Raw genomic sequence first — 22,555 nt, 5'->3', positions numbered from 1 at the left:
GAAGTTTGACTGTCTCAAGCATTATCTTTCCATTTTCTCTCAAGAGCCCTACTCAGGAAAGACTTTACATTATTATTTAAGTCCAAGGGATGTAAGCAGGACTTGAGCATCTGCTTAGCATCACACAGGTGTTCATATGTCCTCCCCAAACGAGAATGACTGACTCCCAGGAGAACTGACAGAAAATACAGCATGAGCTCTATCATCTGTACTGAAGCTTCAACTCCTCACTCCTCTCTTTTCTCCCCTTCCCACCCCTCAATTTCAAGAAAACAGGAAAGACAAGATTTGGAGATCAAGTCAAATGTCCAATTTATTTTTATAACTTGAAACTGGAACAAACGTTGTTTTGAACGAGCGTACAAATGAAATGGTAGACACATGCTGAACTCAACATTGTGACAATAAGGGAAAAAAAGAGGCCAAAAATCTTGTACAGAGAATAAAAGGAACAATAAATATTTCACTAAGCCATATTGAAATGACCTCCAGCCATCTCAACATTTTATCCATAATAAAAAAAAAAAGTGCTCTCGTTTTTTAAACAGAGCACAAATACCAAGCAATAATAAATAGTTCCAAACTTGTAGTAAAAGACAAAACCTCCAAGTAAACAACAAAAGCTCATACAATAAGTAATAGAAAAAGGTAATAAAAATATTTTGCCTTGCCGGTACAAATGCAAACAACTTAAATCAATGTTACTTTGCTTTGCAGTTCTAAAATACAAAGAGCACCATAAAAATGAGTTTGCCTGTGATAAACAAAACCTTGGACTGTCTTTTACATAGGACTGGGATGAAATGCTGATTTTTTGACCCTTTCCTTAAAAACTGGGGGGTTTTATTTCTAAAACCACGTTTCTGGACCTGTTCTGTTGCCAAGACAGTTGACTAGAGTTTTGCTCTGGACTTCAAAGACAACAGGACTAGACACAATGAAAGTTAAGAAATTCAACCTTAAAATAATAATTAAACCCATTTAAATTTTGAAAATAACTACGGCAGCATTCTAGCTATTTACGTCTATGTTATATTGTGCTTATGGCCTAATAAACTACAGTTCTTCTAAGCAAGAAAAAAAGGAGGGCCATTTCATTATCACTACAGTCTGCAGAAACACAACCCTTGTGCTTTTGGGTGACTTAGTTTTAGTGATCTAAGTCACAAAAGTAGATAACTGCTGGTGTTAGCCATCCTGGATAATTGAAAACAACAGGGAGACTGGAGCTCCTAAGCAACTTACACTAAAATGAAAGATTAAATTCTTTCTTAAATCAACTAATTGTGGCCTGAAAACATGCAGTTAACTTCTGATCTTTATTACACTGATGCATGTCCAAGGGATTCTGCTGAGTTCTGTGACATGACTGGGTTTATATGAATGCCAGAGATCTGAATTTTCACCAAAAAGTGAAAATATGCCTTTAAGGGACCACATTCCAGCCTCGGGTATGCTGGAGCAACCCAGGACTAAGACTGCTGAATAATTCTTGATTTATATCAGCTTAATTGAGATCCAGAATTTGTCCAGAAGTCCTAAGGGTATGTTGCTCAAGCCAGGAAGACATATATCTGTTAGGTAGCTGGACCAAATTCTCCCTGCTGTTATACCCATGCTTCTCCAATTGCTTCAACAGTTCTGCAAAGATTAAAGCAGAAGAAAAATCTTGCATGGCATGGCAATATTTTTTGTCATTGTTTTTGTTTTGTTTTACCGTCACTTCCTGCAAGAGCGGTGAGCATTTTCTCCTTCTCCCCTTCACTAGAGCATCACTGCCTCTTCTGCCACCTGTCTTCCCCTCGACCCAAAAGGGAAGAGAGCAGGAGAGAGAGAGAGAGAGAGAGAGAAAGAACTGCAAAGAAGAGAGAAATCAAAAGGCACAGGATTTCATCCCAGTCCCTCAAACATTCAGAAATTTATGGAATGTACAATAAGGAGTGAACAGCAGCAAAGCAGCTAATAACATGGACTGGCAAGACCTGTACACGGAGTAGGTCCTGTTCTGACAGGGAAGAGGAGGGCTGTGCCTGGACTAATTTTACTTCAACCGAGTTACAGCTGTACCAACAGCAGAGCATTTTACCATTTTCTGTCAAAGTGGATGCAACAGCTCTCACTTTTTGCTATAAAACAACTTTCTTCCAGAGGGCAGTGGCAGGGTGTGGGCAGCAGTAAGTGTGGGTTGGCCAGGAGAGGGAAGATGTGTTGGACATCTTCTTGTTTGGAAGGGTGGGGGGGAAAAATCTCCTCTCTTTCAGATCAGTGGGGAAGCTGTGGGATGTCACCCGAGACACCTGTACGGGAATGGAATTTCATTTCACACAAATAGTCAATAACCATCGAGCCTGGTTCAACCATACCTGTAAAACCTTGATGCAAGGGGTCCAGGCAACTTTGAAGTTATTTAGAGCCCTGTGGGAACAGCACTTTTTTGTAGGCCATTTCTGACAAAAAAAATATATACAACTAAAATTATTCGTGAACAACAGCAACATAAAATTAAAAATAAAAAAGCACTTAATTATTTTGTTTTGTTTCTTTTACTCAAAGGTCGTCAAACAACCCCCTTTTTTTCCTGTACAATAAGGACTTCACATACAAATTTTTTTTTTATTTTTGCAATATTTTATCCTGCCAAATTAAAAAAATATATTATGGCAGCCTGTTTGTTTGTTTTTATTTTTATTTCCAAATTCACTAACAAAAAGGTACATTAAATCCCTTTAAAAGGACAAGCGTACAGTTAAAAAATTACAAGCTTCAGTAAAAATACAGCAAGTGCCTACATCATATGAATCAACCAATATCAATATCCATTCCATAAGGGGAATAAAAGGGGGGAAGGGGAGAAAAAAAGAGAAAAATAGGTACAGGTCAGAAACGTGATTTTTTTTTTTCTGCAAAGCAATAACAATATTAAGCACTTTTTTCTACATACTTTTTCTACAGGGTGTAGCAATCACCTTTTAATCCCCAAATACAAGATTCTATACATTTTTTGAAATAAAAATTCAACACCCAAGGCAGAAAAAAATTTACTAAAACTCAAGACTTTACAGTTACAGTGACAAGAACAAATTTATAGACCCACCATTTAAATTTTACTGCAACATTTTCAAGGAAAAAAGAAGTTTTTTTTTTTTTCTTTCTGGTTTTGTAAAATGCCCAGGCATTCTCCATTATTACAAATACTGGTCCACTTTTACAGTAATCAAGAAATTTTAATATATATAATATATACTAAAACCCCGTCACCAAAAGAAAACAATATACACATGGCCATTATGGCATTTTTTTTTTTAATAACCTATTAAGCAAACTTTGAAAAAAAAAAGATTGCTCAAACACACATACACACAATTTCTTTTTTACCCTTGTATGTATTCAATACTGTAAACGTATTTTAAGACAGAGTGCACTAAATTTAACTTTTAAAAAAAATTAGCCGTTGTTCCTGAATTGTTTTTTCTCATTCAATGATAACAACTTGTAATTTGTGTCATTTGAGTTTTAATTCAGCAGTAACTCATTTCCATTCCATTTCCTAAGCAGCGTTGTCCTGAAAAAAAAAAAAGGCTGAGAATAATTCAGCTAATGGATGTCCGAAGTTGTGCTGGGTATACATCTTCATTTGATTGGGTCTTATGGCATTTTCATGTCCACTATCTTCAACCAGTAATTTCTTATTTTTTTTTAAGTAAATGTGGCTCTTTTTTTCTAAAGAATGTACTTTTCTTGTTTTACTTTTTTTTTTTTAAAAGTCTTTCCATTTCACAAAAACGTTTTGCATTTGTCTCAAGAGACTCAAATAGGAAGATCAGTTTTCAAGGCACTCACGTCAAATTGAATGGCAGTACAAAAACTGTCCAATAAATTATTTTTATTTATTTTTCTTTATAGTGCCAGTATTGTGAATGCCATGCTTAGCAACACTGACACTTAATCTCAGTTGTTCCCTTACAGTTTAACCCACCTTTGGGCCAAATAGAAGAATATGATGTAATTTCTTGTTGAGAAGCCATTTTTCTCTTAACCACAAACAAAAGCTTTAAAGTGCGGGTCAACATAATTAAAATATCTAACCATAATTGTCCACGGTTGGCTAGTATTACTCATAAAAGGCTTTAAAAAATTTGGAATTTGAAAGTAGAGCAGGTGCATTTTCCTTTACTTTTTTCTGTTGTTATGCTTTTATCTGAATGCAGTTCTAGTCCTAATTAAGTAAAGGAGAAAACTCTTACCAACCTCAGTAGGAGCTGAATCTTGCCAAGACAGCTAAAGCAACTAGAATTTATTTTTCCCTTCTTTATAATAACATCATTGCACATCATATAAGATAGTTCTAATATTTCTATTCATAAACCAAATGCCTATGAGTTGAGGCTTTTAATTGCATAATTCACACTTTCCCATCCTTCAGTAATTATTTTAACTACAGCAGATATGGACTAAAGTAGATGTCCTGAACACAAATTTATGATTTTGTCATTTAAAAAGAAAAAAGATGGCATTTGGCTCCTCCAAGGTTTGAAAATACATGATACTTGGGATGCCTTTACTGTGTCTAGGAAGAGTAGCAGGAAGGGAAGACAGTGGGAAAGAAACCCAAAAAGTGATGAAATGGCACCATTATATTGCCACAGCTTTTAAGAGCAAGAAGAGACCATCTGATAGTAACACACAATTAAGAATGTTTCTGGATTTTGTACGTAGCTGCCTTCTGCACCTATGCTTTATCCATTGCCACAACTTCAGTGATTAAATCCATCTAGAAAAGGCCTCTATCGTCAGCGACATTGTCAGTGCTGCATATTTGATCCAATTCCAAAAGAAAGTGCTAATTTTAAGATTGTTATCCGCTGTACAATTTTGTAATCCCTACTCTTTAAGGTTATTTAAGAAAGGGAAAAAAAAAAGAAAAAAAGGGAAAAAAAGAGTATTTCTGTTCAAATGCTGGCTTCTTCACAAGAAATTACACATGCTTAGCTTAAATTTCAACAAAGCAGCGGCCCAAAAATTAGAATTTTAAAAGATACGTTTCTCCTCTACAATGCAAGTAATCTCAGGCTACGACTGGGTAAAATTAAAAAGGGATACCCAACAAATTTTTTAAAGAAATTTAAACAGAAAGAATAAAAAAATGTACCTGCACATGCCAAAAAATTACAAAAACCCAATAAATACAGAAATTATTGCACAGTTAAAAGGCTCCACAATTTTTACTGCCTTAATCAACCCTCGGGTTTAATAGAACTTTGTAGACATAGGTTATATTTAAGTGCCAAAGTCTGGCACCTACCATATTTATGCTAAGTTATGTTTACGGAGGCAAGTTAGGTCATCTTTTCTCAGTTGGCAATAGTTAAACTGTACAAATAAAATGTTACCTAGACCCCTGAAATTTAACCTAGCGGGGGGTGGGGAGGGCCCTTAGCTTCTTTCTGCCTGCTCAATTTTGACGTCATTTGTCAGCAAATGTTCTCCATGCCACTTTTTCATGTGTTTCTCCAGGGTGCTGTAAACACTGAAGGGCATCTGGCAAATGTCGCAGCGGTAGACCTCCTTCCCTATCTGGCCATGCGTTTTCATATGGCGCGTCAGCTTACTGCTCTGGGCACATGCATAGTTGCAGAGCTCGCATTTGTAAGGCCGCTCTCCAGTGTGGCTCCGACGGTGCACCGTCAAATTGCTGCAGTTCTTAAAGACCTTGCCACAGTACTCACATGTATCGCTCCTGCGCCCTTCCTTCGAACTGGGTCGACCGGGCCCGGGACCACTGATGTGGGGGGTGCTGCCTCCGCTCGCCGTGCCGCTGCGCCCTGAGAGCCCCCCGTCCAGCATGTCCCCCGGCGGGGTGGAGAAACGCAGGCTCCCATTCTCCGATGAGTGTTCGGAGGAGGTTGCGAAGGGGGATTGTCGGGAGTCTGTGAATCCAAGGAATGGATCCTTCATGAAATGCCGTGATGCTGCATACCCTACCAGCCACTGGGAGTAAACGTTTTCAGAAGGTATTATTGTTGCTGGTGGCAAGTCCAAATCTTTCTCTACCTTTATTCTTTTAGAGGAATTGTTTAAACTAGGGCTTGTGATAGGTGTTGGCTTGCGGGGGAACAAGTTTGGGAAGGGTTCACCTGGGCCAAAGTTTCTTCCATTGACTGTCCCTTCCTCAGTGCGGTCTAGCTCTCCGACCACTGAGTCTTCGTCAGCTGGATCTCTCTGACAGAGGTCTCGAGGACACAAGTCTCGCTGGTCAGAAGACCTTTTCATGAAGCTACTCCTCTTCTGTTTTTCAGCTATCATGTCGTTATATTGCTGGATGGTACCTAAACTTACATTCTCGATGACTTTTCCCAACACAAGGGATTTCTCATCTGGCAGCGACTTGGAGCCATTTTCTCGGTTACGACTCAGCTCCGAGTCCATACTGAAGCTTGACTCTGGCCGGCTCTCATTTTCAAGCTCCTCTTCCTCTTCCTCCTCCTCTTCCTCTTCTTCATTGTCATGGCCCAAGGAAGGATCACTCTCATTCCTGAAATCTGCCTCACTGGATTTCAGTCCCTCTCCGGTGAGCTCACTTGTGCCTGGCTCAGGGGAACTAGTGGTGGACAGTCCATCATCTGACCTGCCCGTCATGGAGCCAGCTTTATGCATATGCGTTTTCATGTGGCGTTTTAGCTTGCTGGCCTGGGAGCAAGCGTGGTCACAGAGCTGACACTTGTAGGGCTTTTCTCCTGTGTGACTGCGCCGGTGCACAATAAGGTTACTCTGGAACTTGAATGTTTTCCCACAAAATTCACAGGACTTGCTCTTGGCCTGAGGCTGGGGAGGCGTAGTGCTGCTGGGGGGCATGGGGGGCAGTGGCGGGGTGCTCAAAAAAGGTGATTTAGGACTTGGCTGAAAAGGATTCAACAGGCGATGCATAGGGTTGGTGCGACTGGGTGAGACTGGCGGAGGGGTGGAACTGTTTCCTGCCAGTTCTCGAAGCCTTCTGGAGAAATCCATCGCTGGGGACTCAATTGCCATGGGGTTTAAACGCATAACTCTGTCAAAGGCACTGGGATGCTGGGCAACTAACCCCATTTCTTCGGCACTAAGGCGATGTGGATCCAGATGATGACGAGGTGGTGGGCTGAACAGCGGAGGCGTGTTTGGGAGCCGACCCTCACCAAAGCCAGGGTGTTCACGCAAGATGGGTCCTGTCATTCGCAAAAGATTGAAAGGGTTGTTGTCTCCAAGGAAATTCATCAGTGGGGACTGTGCAACAGTCTCCGGTCCCAGAGGAGGAGGGATGGTGATGCGTGGAGTGAGGGAACTGTTTGAAGGGCTTGTTTCCAGGTAGATGCGGAATCCATGTGTGTTCTGGGCATGCTGAAGCAAGAACCAAGCGCTATTAAAAGGCTGCTTGCATGTTGTGCAAATATAGCTTGAAGGCTCATCTTTACCTATAAAAGAAAAAGAGAAAGAACACTCAAAAAATAATACAGCAGAGAACATTTAAATACAGTTGGCATGCACTTTATTTTGCTAACACATTTCCTCCTTGGCATTTCTGAAAGAAGGACTTAATTGCAATGTATTGACTGATATAAATTGTTGAACATCACATTTACTCACCACACTTATTCACTTAACATGTATGACAAATATCACACGTACGCACTGGTGCTATATATGTTGATATCCTCTAACTTGCAAATAAAACCTTCCTTTATGACGTAGAAGGATCCACATCCTTTCACATGTTTATTCCACAAAAAGGATTTTGTTTCAAGGGATTTATTACTACAGACAGCAACCAAGGAAAATGCAGTGTGGTAGGTTTTACAAGGCACCTGCAAGGAGCTTCAGTGTCATTCTCACTCTGTCATTTTATATTTTTATATACTTCATGCAGCAGTCCCCTGAGATCTTGCTAAAATTAATTTATACATGCTTCAGTCATGCCAGCACTTCCATTTTTAAAATACTACGTAGGTATTTAGCAGCACAAGTTCTATTCAAGTCAACAGGAGCTTGGAAAACATACCCTTGCATAAACCACTTTGACATTCTTTTTGCCAAAACACCAAGAAGCCACTCAAATGAAACATCCGGTAATCAAAGCCAACAGCACAGTTGCAATTAACAGTAACAAACGTCAGGCCGTGCTTGAACTGGGTCCCAAGAATTTCTGAGCCTGAGCCTGCCCTCCAATGCAGAAACGCTCACCGGAGCCAAAAACATTGTTCTTGCCTTTCTAGCCTTTTTGAACAACTGCATAAAGGTGGAAAGCATTCCTTTAACCTTGATTCAGCTTTACATAAAGGACAGGTGTGGGCAAGTCCGCACTACAGTCATAATTTTGCTAGCTAGAAAATTCCAGTCCTGAGCACAATATAAACTATGTGCTATCTTGAAAAAGCACTTTCCCCCCCTCCTCCTTTTTTTCAATGCTTCTGCAAGACTCTGATAAACTCATAAATATGTGTCAACTTGAAAATCATGATCCAGGATTTGTTTTGTTGTTGTTGTTGTTTTAAATGAGGGGGAGGTTTCCTGAAAAACAACTACCCATTTTAGAATACCTAAAATTAATTTCTTGCTTGTTTGTTTGTTTGTTTATGAAAGCACATGTTTTGGCTAGCGATAGCCCTACTGCACCTAAGGCACTAAACTTCCCGAAAGTTCAAAGCCTTAACCAAGCTTCCCGCCTGACTCGTATGTGCACAACAAGTGAGATGAAGCCCTATCCCAGCCCCTTCACAGATCCAAAGCTGAACTACATGACCCCTTTCTAGATGGAAAGGACTGCAATTCACAAAAGCCCCATGCTTGAGCTTGAGAACGAGTTTATAAGGTGAACAGAGCTGTATTATCAAAACTACCTTTGTAAAGAGGAATGACTCATAGCAGTCAAAAAAAAATAAAGAGAAAAAAAAAATTAAACTCGAGCACACCAGGTGAAGCAGGATTGCTGCTGACTGAATTCCCCTCTTCTGGCAGTTGCAGGAACGGCTACTGCTAACAAAACCTACAAAACCTTAGACAAGAAGGCTAGAGGATTATCTGCCTACCTATCAGCCTGTCGGTCTATTTAATCTTATCACCCAATGTACATCCATAAAAGCGTAAAGGAAAAAGCATCTATCAGATTGAGACTTATTTACAAAGGCAGGTGATAAATGTGGTGCAGCTCCTCAAGCTCCTATTGATTTAGTAGGGCTACTGCTGTGGATAGCAGCTTCAGACCCTGATTTCAGAGAAGCTGCCTCTCTACATCCAAGAAAAGACGCACACAACACACCGGGCGTTTCTGCCTCTCTGACATGGCCCCTGTGCCCCGACCCTGCACATTGTGTTGTATGGGACAGACCCAGTTGCTTTGATTACTCTCTAACAACTGCTCTTGGAGAAAAAAAACAAGTTTGGGAACTGCACTCAGCTTAGAAAAAGTGCCAGTAACTGCTATTGACATTAATGAAAGCCACATACAAACACGGAAAGGAACTGATACATTATCCCTTAAAAATCTACTCAGCACTGAGGCAGTTAGGGAGTTTTATGTCAGCTCTGCAGCCAAAGCAACAGTAAATGCTCCCATTATTACTTCAAATATTTAAATTTCTGTTTCTTACAGAAATATGATGAAAATGTCTAGACCTTTAATTTTCTTGCACAGCAACATGTGTAGTATAAAAAGTGACAGAAATCACTGAAGCAGACTAAAGTATATAACATACTCTGTCAAAAGCTTTTTTTAACAATATGTTTTACCTCAGCTCACCCTAGAACAGATTTTAATAAAGCCCCTTCCGAAGTGTGATATAATAGCAAATGAAGTGCAGCATCTTACAAGGTCATATATCTTCAAATTAAAGAGTGCTCTGCACCCTTCACCTTCATTTTATCCACTCTAATTAATCGATTTATTACCCACAGCTGTTCGATTCTTTCATTTTTAAAGTCTCAGCATGCATTCTTTCTTCATTCTTTTCTGTTGTGGGGTTTTTTCTTTAAAAAAAATAAGTGTGAGAGTGTGTATGTGCGTGCATTCCCCTTGCTTAGCTCAAGAGCTGACAGGATTAAGAAAGCTGTGTATTAGACAACGACAACAACAGCAACACGTTTACTTCAGCACACACGTAAGGAGAAAAATTCCTGAGCAGACCGAGGATCAAGGCCAATCTAAAACTGAAATGGCTGATTAAAAAAATTACCCTCAAAATGGCAGCTGGCTGGATGCTTGCTACTACTTGTTACATGGAACTGAGATGTTTTGTTTTGTCCTCCAAAACTTCACCTCTGTGAGATATTCAAGTGAGGAAAGTAAATCCCCCTCCTTTTTAGTTTCTTTTGAACAGAGCAAATTAGTCCTATTAGTGCTAAGATTTACAAGCTAGCAGTCATAAAACAGTCTTCCTTTTTGTTTTGTTTAGCTTTTATGCTCCTTAACTCCTCTTCAAGAGACCCTGACCTGATGGCAAAATTGGCTGCAGGCTACCTAGCTACCAATCTCTGCTTCAGGAGTGTTCATGTGTGCATGCCTGTGTGTCTACCGTTTAACTTTCACAACCCTCAAAGACTCTCCCCAGACTCTTCATTTAAAAAAAAAAAAAAGAAAAAATAGAAGAAGAAAAAAGAAAAAATATAAAATAAAATGTTCATTTCCATATTATCACTTCATGGTATCTTGCCTAGAAGTTGCCCTGAGCAGTGTAGATGCTCACTTTTAAGAACAGAACAATGTCAAAAACTCTTTGAAGATCCACTCCGAACATTTTTATATTCAAAAACTTGCTAAATATTTTAAACATGCCCAGAAACAGCCACGTATTGCTCAAGAATGATCCTTATATTTAATAATGCAGTGCACCTACACTATAAAACTCTTTGTTATAAGGCTACTTTTGATATATGGCTATCTTAATCCCTTGCCACCTGCACTGAAGTCTGGCTAAATACCCGCTTTATGACAACCAGCTATATAGGCTTTGCCACATGCAGTCTTTATCACTTCGGCATGTGCTTGACTTTGACCATGTGAGTAATCAACATCGGTGAAACTTAAGCACAGGCTGAAGTGCTGTGTTGGATAGTGATGAAATTATTAATGTCTTTAGAGTTAAGCATAAGCCAAGACTTCATTAATACTGTTCAATGAATTGCACATGGATTCAACCCTGTAACTAGGTATGACTTTCAGGGCTAATGGCTCGAGTATAACTTTTTGTCTTTACATTAGTTGATAGATACGGTATATGTACTGAAATGTGACATCCAGGCTACGAGCCTTGGGCAGTCAACAGTAGCTTTAAGGTTGCTCTAAAGCCAAACAAATACTGTCACTGGAGTTCAGGCATGAGACAGGTTTGTAGGCCTGGATCCTACTGAGATACAGGTGTATGGGTTCAGAAATATTGTTTTGTAGGCTAGGAAGGATGGTGAGATTAAAGAATGAGAGGACTGGGATAAACCTTAAGGGTCGCCCTTGCCTGATTCCTGACCCAAAGGACATCCATAGCTATGCATCTGTTGATATCTATGTCAGATACTTCAAAGGACCCCCGATGGAGAGTTTACAACCCTCCGAAAGTTTACCTCATTCCTTTTCTCCTTTACTATCAGGAAGGTTCCCCAAATGCCTAATTTAAATCTTTCTTCATACAATTTAAGATTATATTTTGTTTTACCTACATGTACATGAAAAACATAGGAAACTATTTAGTCTGCACCTCATATACAGATATCCAGCCCAGAGATTTTCAGTTGAACCACTTCATGTCTTCTAAAACACAGATCTCCCAACTTGAATTGGAAATGCCAAGTGAGAGAGAATTCACTAAGTATCAAAGCAGTCTGTGGCAATGGTTGACTATTTTCAGCATTAAAAAAAAACTTTTTTCTTTCCATCTTAAATTGCTGAATTCAACTGCCAACCATTAGATCTTTTAATGCTTTTACTTGGTAGATTAAAAATCTCTCCAGTATCATCTCCCTAAGCAGGTAATTATAAACTATGAACTTGTTGAACACTCTTGCCTTTTCTGAGTATTATGACAAAAGATGGTCTTTTCCAGAAATATTAAAATGTGTTCCCTTCATTACTGCATGACAGATTATGATCCGTTCAAAATGTCAAAGCAATAATGAGCTTCTTTCTCTTTCATGAACAGCACACAACAAAGCTAAATTCAGATCCTGCCTCCCAAATTCTGCCCTTATGGAGGGCAGTGAGAAAAGACAGGTTGGTTTGCCCAGCCCAGAACAAGAGTAGCCTGGGTCTGTGGGCATTCATCCCACTGCACTAGGCAGCCTGAATCCCCTGACTTATCTGTCCTCTGCAGTCTGACTTGTATCATTGAGTGATACGCAGATCCCCCTTGCCCAGTAGGTACTAACTTTCTATACACCCTGAACACTGAGCACCTTTGCCCTGGAGATAAATTTCCCTCAAAATATCTTCAGTTATTCTGGATTCTATCAAACAATAATCAGTGTATGATAAGAACTGTTTAGAATTCATTATTTTCTGCTGGGCTACAGTGACATCCAGTGCCTTATGAATCCTCCTCTCAGCATGTCTGAATAATTCCATTAGCTGTAACAAAGAACAAACTCCCCCTCTTTTTAATCACCCACCCATAACCCCTTGCCAGGACTGCAGTGAGGACCTGCCGTCAGTTCCACATAACCACTTCCATACCTCTAGCAGTACTTCCCAGATAACATTTCTGGTTCCCTTTACAAAGTTACAACAGCAGCAATAAAAATGTTAAAGAATCTTAATGCTGCTTTACTGCACCTTTAGAAGTTCAGGAAAAGTAGAAACTTGCAAGCTCTAAAGAAAGGACACCTTTTATTGTAGCACTCAGGAACAGACATGTATTAAGTTCCTACAATCTTTCCACCACCGTTACTCTCTTCTCCACCACTTAATTTTTAATGAACATTTAAATAATTACTCCTTGTTATTATGATGGTTACTCTAATAATGCCAAAAAGGTAGTGTGGATGCTCCATAAAAAACACACCTTTAATTGAATTATTATTAAATTAAAATGCCATAATTGAGAACACTAGTTTAACAAGTCTCCTTATAAGACCAGCTGACATTAAAGAGAAGGGCATTAAATACTGGAAAGATTTAGTGTTTCATAATGAAGAAAATATATGGTTATATGCGGTTTGACAGGTCACCTAGACAAGGGCCAAATATTTTCCAGGTGTCTGCAGAGTGGATCTGCAGTGTGAACTATAATTGGTTCATACCCAGTGCTTGATTGGGTACACAAAAATATCTCTAACATAGGTATTTCTGCTGAAAAGGTTTTATAAGCCGTATTACCACTCTAAATTGTCCAAGTTAGCAAGAACATTTACTTACATGTGTTTCTGATTGAATAAACATATGCTGAGCACACCCAGTATCAAGAGTTTTACCCTTCCTGCACTCCCCAGATTGTTTGGAAGCGCTCCTACCTCCATTTCAGAGGTACTGACAGTCTCAGTAAAAAAGACAGAAGTGTCAAGTAGGGTCCAAGCCTGGGTGAGCATCACCACTGCCAGTCCAATGCCAGTCACTAGTTGTAAACACCAGACTCAGAGGAACCATTTCTTATTCTACCTCTCTTCATTTTAATTTTGTTTTGATGGCAACATGAACTGAAGATGTAAAACAAGGCAACTCCTCTTCCATCCCCAGAGCTAACACAGTGCATCTATCCCTACACTGCCTTGTTTAAAGAAAGAGCTCAATAGTGTCTTGCAGCACATCCTGCTGAGGGTGACAGGGACTATCACCAACAGTTTGTAAAGTTAGCATCAACTGGCAACTAAAGTTGGTATTTTATGACTTAGCAAGACGCCTGCAGTCTCACAACCTAAGCACCTCCAATTCTCCACTCAGATAAACAACCACTCTCTCTTGTAAAGCTCAGCTGACCTGAAGTGCATCTCAATGAAGGAGATGAAGGTTTAGGTGCAAGAGCTGAAGCATGAGGGGCCACTGAGCCTGTCGTCATCTGGAAATGGGGAAACCCAGGATGAGGTCAGTGAAAGGAATGTGACAGGGAAACAAAAATTAAATGTTTTTAAGAGACGGATGGAAAAATAAGGGTGTCTGAAGAAAGAAGAAGTAATCAAAAAGTATTACTTCTCAGTAACAGACTGTTTGTTTCCTCCCATTCTAGACCCTGTGCTCTTTTTCTACCTTGCCTTGAATAGCCTATCTCCTCCAGTGCCATCTTCAAATTGAAGAAAAATCACGACTTCATGCAATATTCTTCTCCCACACACTGCTTATGTGTTTTACCGCTTTCACCATCCTGTTTGTACCTTGACTAGTGAGAATGCAAATTTTCTCCAGATATTATGCAAGAAGCTTTATGCCAAGAGAACCTACAAACCCCACAAGACCCTCTCACTCCCAGCGCTGATTTTAATTAGCAATGTGAATTTTCCTGAGAGCATTTTCTACCTGTTGAAAAAGGTCTACAATAACACTGCTTAACACCAATATTAAAATGCATTTATATTACACTACTATTAGTCATGTACTATTAATTCTTTCTATGCTAAAGCCAACTGCCAAACTCTGTCTTTGGTGGATTAAATGCTGCCCCACTCTTGGGAGCCTATTTTTTTTCTGAAGCCATTTGGGCTTTTCAGCGGTGTTCCTTTTCTATTAGGCAGGATTGTCTGTTTATCATTCCTGTAATAAAGTTTCTTGTCAAATCAACTATTTTATCATGTGAGTCAAAAACCAAAAAGATTAATTGCCAGCCACGTAGTCGAGAAGTCAGACTGTCATGCTGTGTGTCTAAAGTCAATCCTTTCATAAGACCTTAAAATCATGCTCTTAGCCAAACTCTGATTTGAATTACCATACTATGATTTCAAAGTAGCTCTGATGATGACCATTCCAGGCTTCAAATTTTTCTTGATAAACTATACCAGGTTATCACAAACAGGGATCTTAACTAGGCTTACATGAATACACCAAGTTGTGGTGGTTTTGTTGGGTTTTTTTTTTTTTCCAATTAAACTTTCCCCAGAAGCATTTTATATGTCCTCTCTGGCATTTATACTTAGAAAAAAAGAAGGAGACTGCAGGCAGACTACAGCCATGCATAACACAAACAGATGCTTCCTGCTTCTTAATGGACACAGGCGACCTTTGGCTGAAGATGCAGCTTGTGTTCAATAGTCCCATTTTCTGTAAGACTTAATCATACCTCAGATCTGTAATGCCAGATTCACATAAATGAGCCAAATGCACAGCTCAGTTTAATTTCTAAGTGCATTACAAAATGGCAATATTATATTTTTAGGTATAAAATGTCAATAGTCATTTTGGGCAACTTCCTTCTGCATGTCAAATTTCTTATCCCTTAAAAGAGCTTGCGGCTTACTGGAAGTTAATGTTCAGCCTACAGAAGTGTAAGAAGTGCTTTTACTTAGTGCAGAAAAAGAAAGAAAATTGCATACCAAAAATGGAACTCACGACACAGGGATTTTGACCCAGAAGTGCTATTAAAAAGGAAGATAAAAAACATGTTTGTCATCTCTGAATACCTTCTACTAATTGGTGTTAAATTCTAAAATACAAAGGCAATTTATAAAGCAGGGAAAGGGAGAAGTGCAAAAAGTAAGGAGCAAACAGGAAAATCAATATTAAAAGATCAATAGTGAATGAGTTAACTTTTAAATTAGCCCTTTGTGATACAACAGTTTCAACTGACTCCACCTTTAGCATCTAACAGTTTTGTGTCTTTTGGTTAGTTTCTCTGAACCTAAGACATCAACTAGCAGATTGTGAGGATGCTTTACAAACCTGCCGTATAAAATAGTGAAAAAATCAGTGAGAATGGGGAATGTAATATGGGGGGGGGACTGGGGGCATAGGGTGGAAGTACTCAGTCATGAGATGAAAAGACCATAGAACTACCCATTGGTGGTGGTTTAATATATAGGAACCCATTTAAAGCCTTCATGAAAAACACTTGTACTGCTCAAGGACACTTTTAGGCCTTTTCTTTGCATAAGGTATTCTAATGCATTTGAAATAATGTCAGTCTTTTCTACAACATATGAAATATGCCAGCAGCTTCCCTTTATATCAGTTTCCTGTAAGTAGTTTTGTTTGAAAACTGGCAAGTGCTGGGATTTTGGTTTCTTTTTTCCCACAGACTTTTCTAAGGTGACATTTTCTCATCTTACAAGCAAGAATTCTCAGTAATCTGAATAGGAACTTAAAGGAGGATACATAAAGGAAATTGTCCATGTCATATAATGGAAAAATAAAGAATAAATCAGGAAACAATAAAAAAAGCCAAAGGGTGAAAACAAATTTTCTTTTTTTTTTTTTTTTCTCTCCCAGGAGTACTTCAGTCTGTTTTACTACAACTATTTCTTAAGGGTATTAGATGCCTATTCATACTTAGTAAATGAAATAGCATTTTTGTTTTAATTCATTGCTTCTTTAACAAATGCTAACTCCCATCTCTGCTTCTTTAAATCCACAAAATCTCCATGTTCAATCCTAAGAAGTATTATAAAGGCTGTAAATCTTGTTTTAATGGAATGTACATTTAGCTATGAGGAGATAATTGACGTTATGGAGGGCCTAGATGCTGAATTATATAGGTTATCTAATACAAAGGGGACTCATTACCGAAGCACTACAAACAAGTAGTAATATATGTATATTGTTCTGAGTGGCGTTATAGCAAAAGTGTTCGGGTCTGCAGGGATTTATAAAACACAAGAAAACAGCAGACATGCACTTGTAAATTTGTCTCATTTGTCTCTGAAGTTAAAGGTTATTCCCTTGATCTGAATTTGTAATAAAAACATGCTAGACTAAGGTTTGTAGAGAATGTTTGAATATGTAAATTGTGTATAATGATAGGCAATTATAGGGTAAAAACTGGACCTTATGAATGTTACAGAATTGCATGGAGCATCAAAGTATTTTCCTTCAGATGAAATATTTATCTTTTATGCATGTTATAAGCACTTTTTCAAAGGTATTCAGCAACCTATTTGAGTGGAGAGTTGACAAAAATCAAACCATTACAACTGACTAAGACTCTGGGCTTATGCACAGGAGAAGTCACAGCTTTTTACAGAATATACATAATAAATCTCTTGAACTAATGGTTCTGGAGATGGATCCTCAAGGACAAGTTCCACTGATTTTCACTCCCTTAGATGAAAGCTGGTCAGATGTTTCTGGATTTTTATTTTTTTAAGAAGATGTGAGGGTGGAAACGTGGGGAGGGAGACTGTAGAGAGTAACTAGGTAAGAATGTGAATTTTTGGACTGATTCAATGAAGCCTATACCCTCCTCAGTTTGTTTGCTGCTGGTTTAGGGGAATAATACATATAAAAAAAAAATAAAGGAAAGAAAAAGATGATGCATCAAGATAGGAAGGAGTAAAGCTGGGAGATGATACGGTAGTTTATGCTACCAAAGATAAGGTTTTCTCCTTCTCTGAACACGGCAGTCTGTTCAGGTTAACCAACTGCAGTGTTAGAATAACTCCAGCCGACTTGTCACAGAGTACAAAAGTCATCAGCAACTGAATGTTCTTTTCTGCACCGCAATTAAGACGAATCAATACGACGTGCCACAAATGGTATTTTACTCTCAATAAGAACTCGGGCTGAGTTTATTCAGAATATTTTAGCGCTTCCCCAGGGGATTTTGGTCCGACGCAGATGGCAAATAAAGTACTCAGCCTAGGGCTAGAGCACATTATGCTAATTCTAATGTCAGATGTACTTTAATATACAGCTCTATTTAATCACCCCATTATTTCACATTTCCATATGAAAAACCTGCGGCACTTCTGCAGAGCTTTCACTCTGCGACAATGCCAGCTTCCTTCAACTAGCTCACTGCGAAACAGAAAAGAAGACTGGTCATTCTCGCCAGTCAAAATGTTACAGTTGCAAAGTTTCAGTATTCCTGAATTTAAAGTGGGTCTTCCAGTGCAATTAGCAATTCGCTCGGCTAGAATGCTGATATATACAAAATGCTAAGGAGGTGTGACTGAAAAAAAATAGAAATAACAGTCCTCCTTCTCTACCTCATCTGCTCACTCACACAGACATAGGCAGGCTCATATCTCAACTCTGCTTGCAGAACAGTAATAATAAAAATAACTAAAATACTTTGATAATGCAATTCAACCAATATCCTCAACACTTGTCACCAAAACACTGCTATTCCCGCTGCACAGCTTCCGTTACTTAGAAGAACAGACATGGCTGGCACAGCTGCCAACCTACAGATGTCTCCGAATAAAACCTTCCTTGTATATCAATAATTTTTGCCTGCAACAAACTACACCTCTAATTAGGTTTAGAAGCCACACACCTTCAGCATGGACCACTATCCAAATTAACTGCAAATTTACCTCGATGCCTTATCTCTCGTGACCACAGAATTTGAACTTACAGACTTGAAGGTAAAATGATTCAAAACTGGATCTACACTGAAAGGAATGAAGGAAAAAACTTTGCTGTGGAGCTGTTTTTCAAGCCATGTAGGCTCTTGATGTGCAGACAGGGAAAGCAGAAGCAGTCCTTGGAGCACCTCTTCAGCATCCAAGCTTTCCCTGTAGAGTAATTCTGCGAAGGACACTTAATTCAGCATTTGTGTAGTCACCACTGAAATGAGTTTCATGGTCTCAACAAAATCTTCCCTCAGCTTGGCATAACTGAGGTTCCACGACAACTAGCAATGCACATCAGGGGGAGCCAGGTCAGGACTGGATTATACCGAGCTGGTATCAGAGGAATGTACGAAGCTTAAGTCAATCATTTTTTTTTTAATCATTGCATTAAACCTACAACATATTTCACAAAAAAAGGTCTGTTTAGAAGAAGACCTACTTTTTCCTCCTCCAACCACCCAATCTGCATCTTTTAAAAATTGTTTAGCAATGCATGCAGAGCCAGCACCTGGGGCCAGATCTCACCTGGTTTCACCGTGATGCATCAACATTTAAAGACATAGAATTGTGTTGCTGTGCCTTGACACGGCATATGCCACAACTTCCGTGTCGTAATTTGAACACAGCAGATGATATCCCTCACATTCAAAGCAGAAATGCTTACATTTTCAAGCTTTCTTTTATTTTTATATATATACGTATACATGCGTGTGTGTGTAGATACATGTATATATACATGATTTGTTCTAAGAGTAGCTATGAATATAGCACTATGCACAAAAGAGGAAGGGGGCCAAGCACAGGGCAGAGGTCTGTCCTTCCTCGTCTGTTCCAACCAGACTTTCAAAACCACAATCTTATCTTGGGAGAAGCCTATACAACAGCTCCACCCCACTGGAAGTTTTGCTTGAACGGTAAATACAGCACAATTTAATTTAGTAAATTAAGGCAACTTTAAGATTTGTTGAAAGTAAAGAGTACCTCACCCCGAAAATGAGTAGTTAAAATAAAATAAAAAAGGGGAAATTAATGTTTAATATCCTAATACAACGCCCACCAAAGTCAGTATGAATCTTTCCACTGGTTTCAATGGGCTCTGGATGAGGATCTTCTTTCACATTGGGATTTGTTAGCCTCAAGACACTGTCTTCAATGTAGGGATAAAACTGGTATGTGGTGGAGTAATTAAAAGAAGAAAAATTCAGTTCACAGCAACTGTAAGCCTAAAGATGTAAATATTTTAGAAGAATAAATGGAGATGTATCTAGTAAAGTATCTTTTCTATCTTTAGTTAAAAGAAAAACAGTTGAAATTGGACAAATACAAACATTAATATATAAATTACAATTAATCCTTGACAATTCTGTTGCTTTTTCTAATGCTGATACTATGTTGCATTTTGGAAGTAAAAAAGGATAATAATAATTCTCTGTAGATCTATCCTATTTCTTTAGCTCACTTCAGATAAACTGACTGCATTCTTAAACTCCATTATTAATAATTCTTTGAAAAAATTGTAGCTGTGACTAGCAAAACATTTTTTTAAATAACATTTATTCTTGGTAATAAATAAATCTGTGGAATTCCATTCAATTTCCATCATCATGGATATTTTTTGAACACCTGAATATCTCCAGACATCTTATACTAAAGGGTTCCTACAAGACTCAAAAGTCTTGTAAAGGAAAATCCCAGACTGCGTAAACAAAGAAGAAAATGACCAGAAGCTTTAAAAGGCTAAATACGGAGGGTGCAAGGAAGGAGGAAGGTATAAAATACTTCAGATGAAAAATAACACCCATCAGCTACAGAAATAGGGGTCTTGGGGGTTGCTCTAGATTAAGCAGTTAAATTGCAATCTATGACTATGAAGTTGCAAAAGATTAATCTCCAATCATACTTCCTGAAGTGCAAAGATAAAAATACTAGTTTTGATCTTTAAATAGGTGGTGGTTTATGTCACTGTATCACTACAGAAAATAATGCCAGTGTTGGCTTAAGAGAAAATCATAAAAAAATTCCTATTTTATTTCTATACTATCCAGACTGATCACCTAAGAGAAGTGTAATTAAACAATGCTAAGCATCCCTTTGAGAATGTGCTGCCGAAAAATATTTTTAGAACAATCACTGTAGTAATTCTTCTTAGTTGTAGAAACACTCCAAATCAGAAAGTCAATTTTTCCTCTATTTGCAGAAGTGTGCTGGTTTTCACTGGAAAGGCGCCTGTGTTTTGTTTGGCTGCTGTTCATATACTGCCTTGGCAGGATTTCCTTGGATTGCTTACAGTGAACATTGCTCTTGCATACAGTAGCACTCCCATTTTAACCGTCCCAGCCACACGTTTTCTAATAACACACAGAGAGCTGCAAAATCCCTATAAGCACAGCTCTTTAAAGCAGCAACAGAAGGGGGTGGAGGCGGAGGACTGGAGCGGGGAGGCGGGGGGGGGGGGGGGGGGGGGGAGGCTCTGCCCGTTCAAAACCCAGTGCTGCAAACAGAGGATAGTCCTTTTAAAAACAACCAATGTGAATTGTGTTTAAGGAGCAGCTTTCCAGGGAAAGAAAAGAAAACATCTCTGAGAAAAGGGCCTGATTCAGCTGATTCACTGAATCTGATCTGTGCTGGCTGGGCTCTGAGCATCACTGAATTGGGTCCTAAGTACTGTTTATTTTTTGGTTTTGGTTTTTTTTTTTTTCCCTTGCCCTTCTAAGGGGCATGCAGATAGCTTAATAATACCTGGTATTACCTTGCATGTTTGAGACCCAGCACCTGAGCCTGTGTTTCTCATGCATCCGGATTTTCTGCCAATCAAGAGAGGTTGGGGTGCATGGGGAACACAGGGCTCCACTGTGGGAATCAAACGGGCAGGCGAGATGGAAGAGGAGGACATCTATCTCGCTGAAATAGTCTCAGGAAACAAATGCAGCATTTCTACCTACGGCTGAGAGAAAGACAATAACAAAACCGTTATTCAGCTCCATGCCCTTTACAAATACGACTGACTTGTTAGTGGACAGCTGCGGCTCAGCCCCCCTCCACACCATTCCAACTTGCTGCCTTTGCCACCCTGCTTTTGGAGATCGGCAGCAATTTGCATCTCCATGCATCTCATTTCTCGTTAAGTAAGTTGATTAATTTGGGTGAGGGAAGTTGTCATTCAAAAAAAAACACAGAAATTTCTACCAGCATTATTTCTGCCTTTCAAAATTTGCCAGCCTCCCCCCAACGGGTCCAGCCCCCACTTCACACCTCTCTTTCTCCCTGTCCCTTTCTCCCCCTTTCCCACTCCCTCCCTCCCTCCCTCTCCCTCTTTCTCCCTGTTGTTTACAAAGGTTTCATTATGTTTTCAACTAATCAGAAAGGCCTACTAATACACAATTAACATGTGACTATAAAAAAAAAATAGCTTCCAGAAGAAGGAAAAGTAATTAAGTACAGAATGCTTTTCAGTAAGTGCTCACTTTAACCCATCGTCAGAGAACAGAGTCTAGGTTAGTCCACAATGGATGGAACAGATGCCAAGGGCAAAATGTTAAAAGCAAATAAAAAAGGACATTATTTTCTTTGGGAATAAGAACTATCAATGCCACAAAAACGAACATCACACTGCAGTTGTTTTTATCTGACCTCCTCCTCTTTCCTCCACTTTTCTAAAGTGCCTTTTCTGTGTGTTTCATTAAAATAAAACCAAAAATAAAGGTATTGTTTATCGCATCTTTGCTTGCAAGGAGACAGAAAAACAAGTGTCCTGGTTTTGACTGGGGTAAATTTTTTTTCTAGTAGCTGGTATAGTGCTGCATTTTGGATTTAGGATGAGAATAATGTTGATAACACACGGAGATTTTAGTTGTTTCTGAGCAGTGCTTACAGTGCTTACCAGTGAGCAGGCTGGAGGTGCACAAGCAGTTGGAAGGAGACACAGCCAGGACAGCTGACCCCTACTGACCCAAGGGATATTCCATACTGTATGACATCATGTTCAGCATATAAACTAGGGAGAAAGCTGGCCAAGGGGCAGTGGCTCAGGAACAGACTGGGGCATCAGTCATTTGGTGGTGAACAATTGTTTTCAATTTGCATAATTTTTTTTCTTGGGTTTTATTTCTCT

The 22,555-nt window shown here is 39.1% G+C and overlaps 1 protein-coding gene across 4 annotated transcripts in view; it reads right to left on the bottom strand.

Annotated features, from left to right (window-relative positions):
- Nucleotides 1-287: 287 nt before the first annotated feature.
- Nucleotides 288-22,555, bottom strand: part of BCL11B (BCL11 transcription factor B) — a 93,860-nt gene continuing 71,592 nt past the window's right edge. For 3 of the 4 annotated variants that reach the window (XM_065685421.1, XM_065685423.1, XM_065685422.1), the window contains one exon: nucleotides 288-7,445. In XM_065685421.1, coding sequence (XP_065541493.1) covers nucleotides 5,434-7,445 — 2,012 coding nt within the window. In that variant the 3' untranslated portion in view covers nucleotides 288-5,433. The remainder of the gene's footprint in view (nucleotides 7,446-22,555) is intronic. The other variant, XM_065685424.1, reaches the window with a different exon arrangement.

The sequence above is a fragment of the Lathamus discolor genome, chromosome 6, assembly GCF_037157495.1.
Source record: "Lathamus discolor isolate bLatDis1 chromosome 6, bLatDis1.hap1, whole genome shotgun sequence".
Classification (NCBI taxonomy): Eukaryota; Metazoa; Chordata; class Aves; order Psittaciformes; family Psittacidae; genus Lathamus; species Lathamus discolor.
Note: the sequence above shows the minus strand (reverse complement) of the source record. Positions and strands in the feature narration are given on the sequence as shown.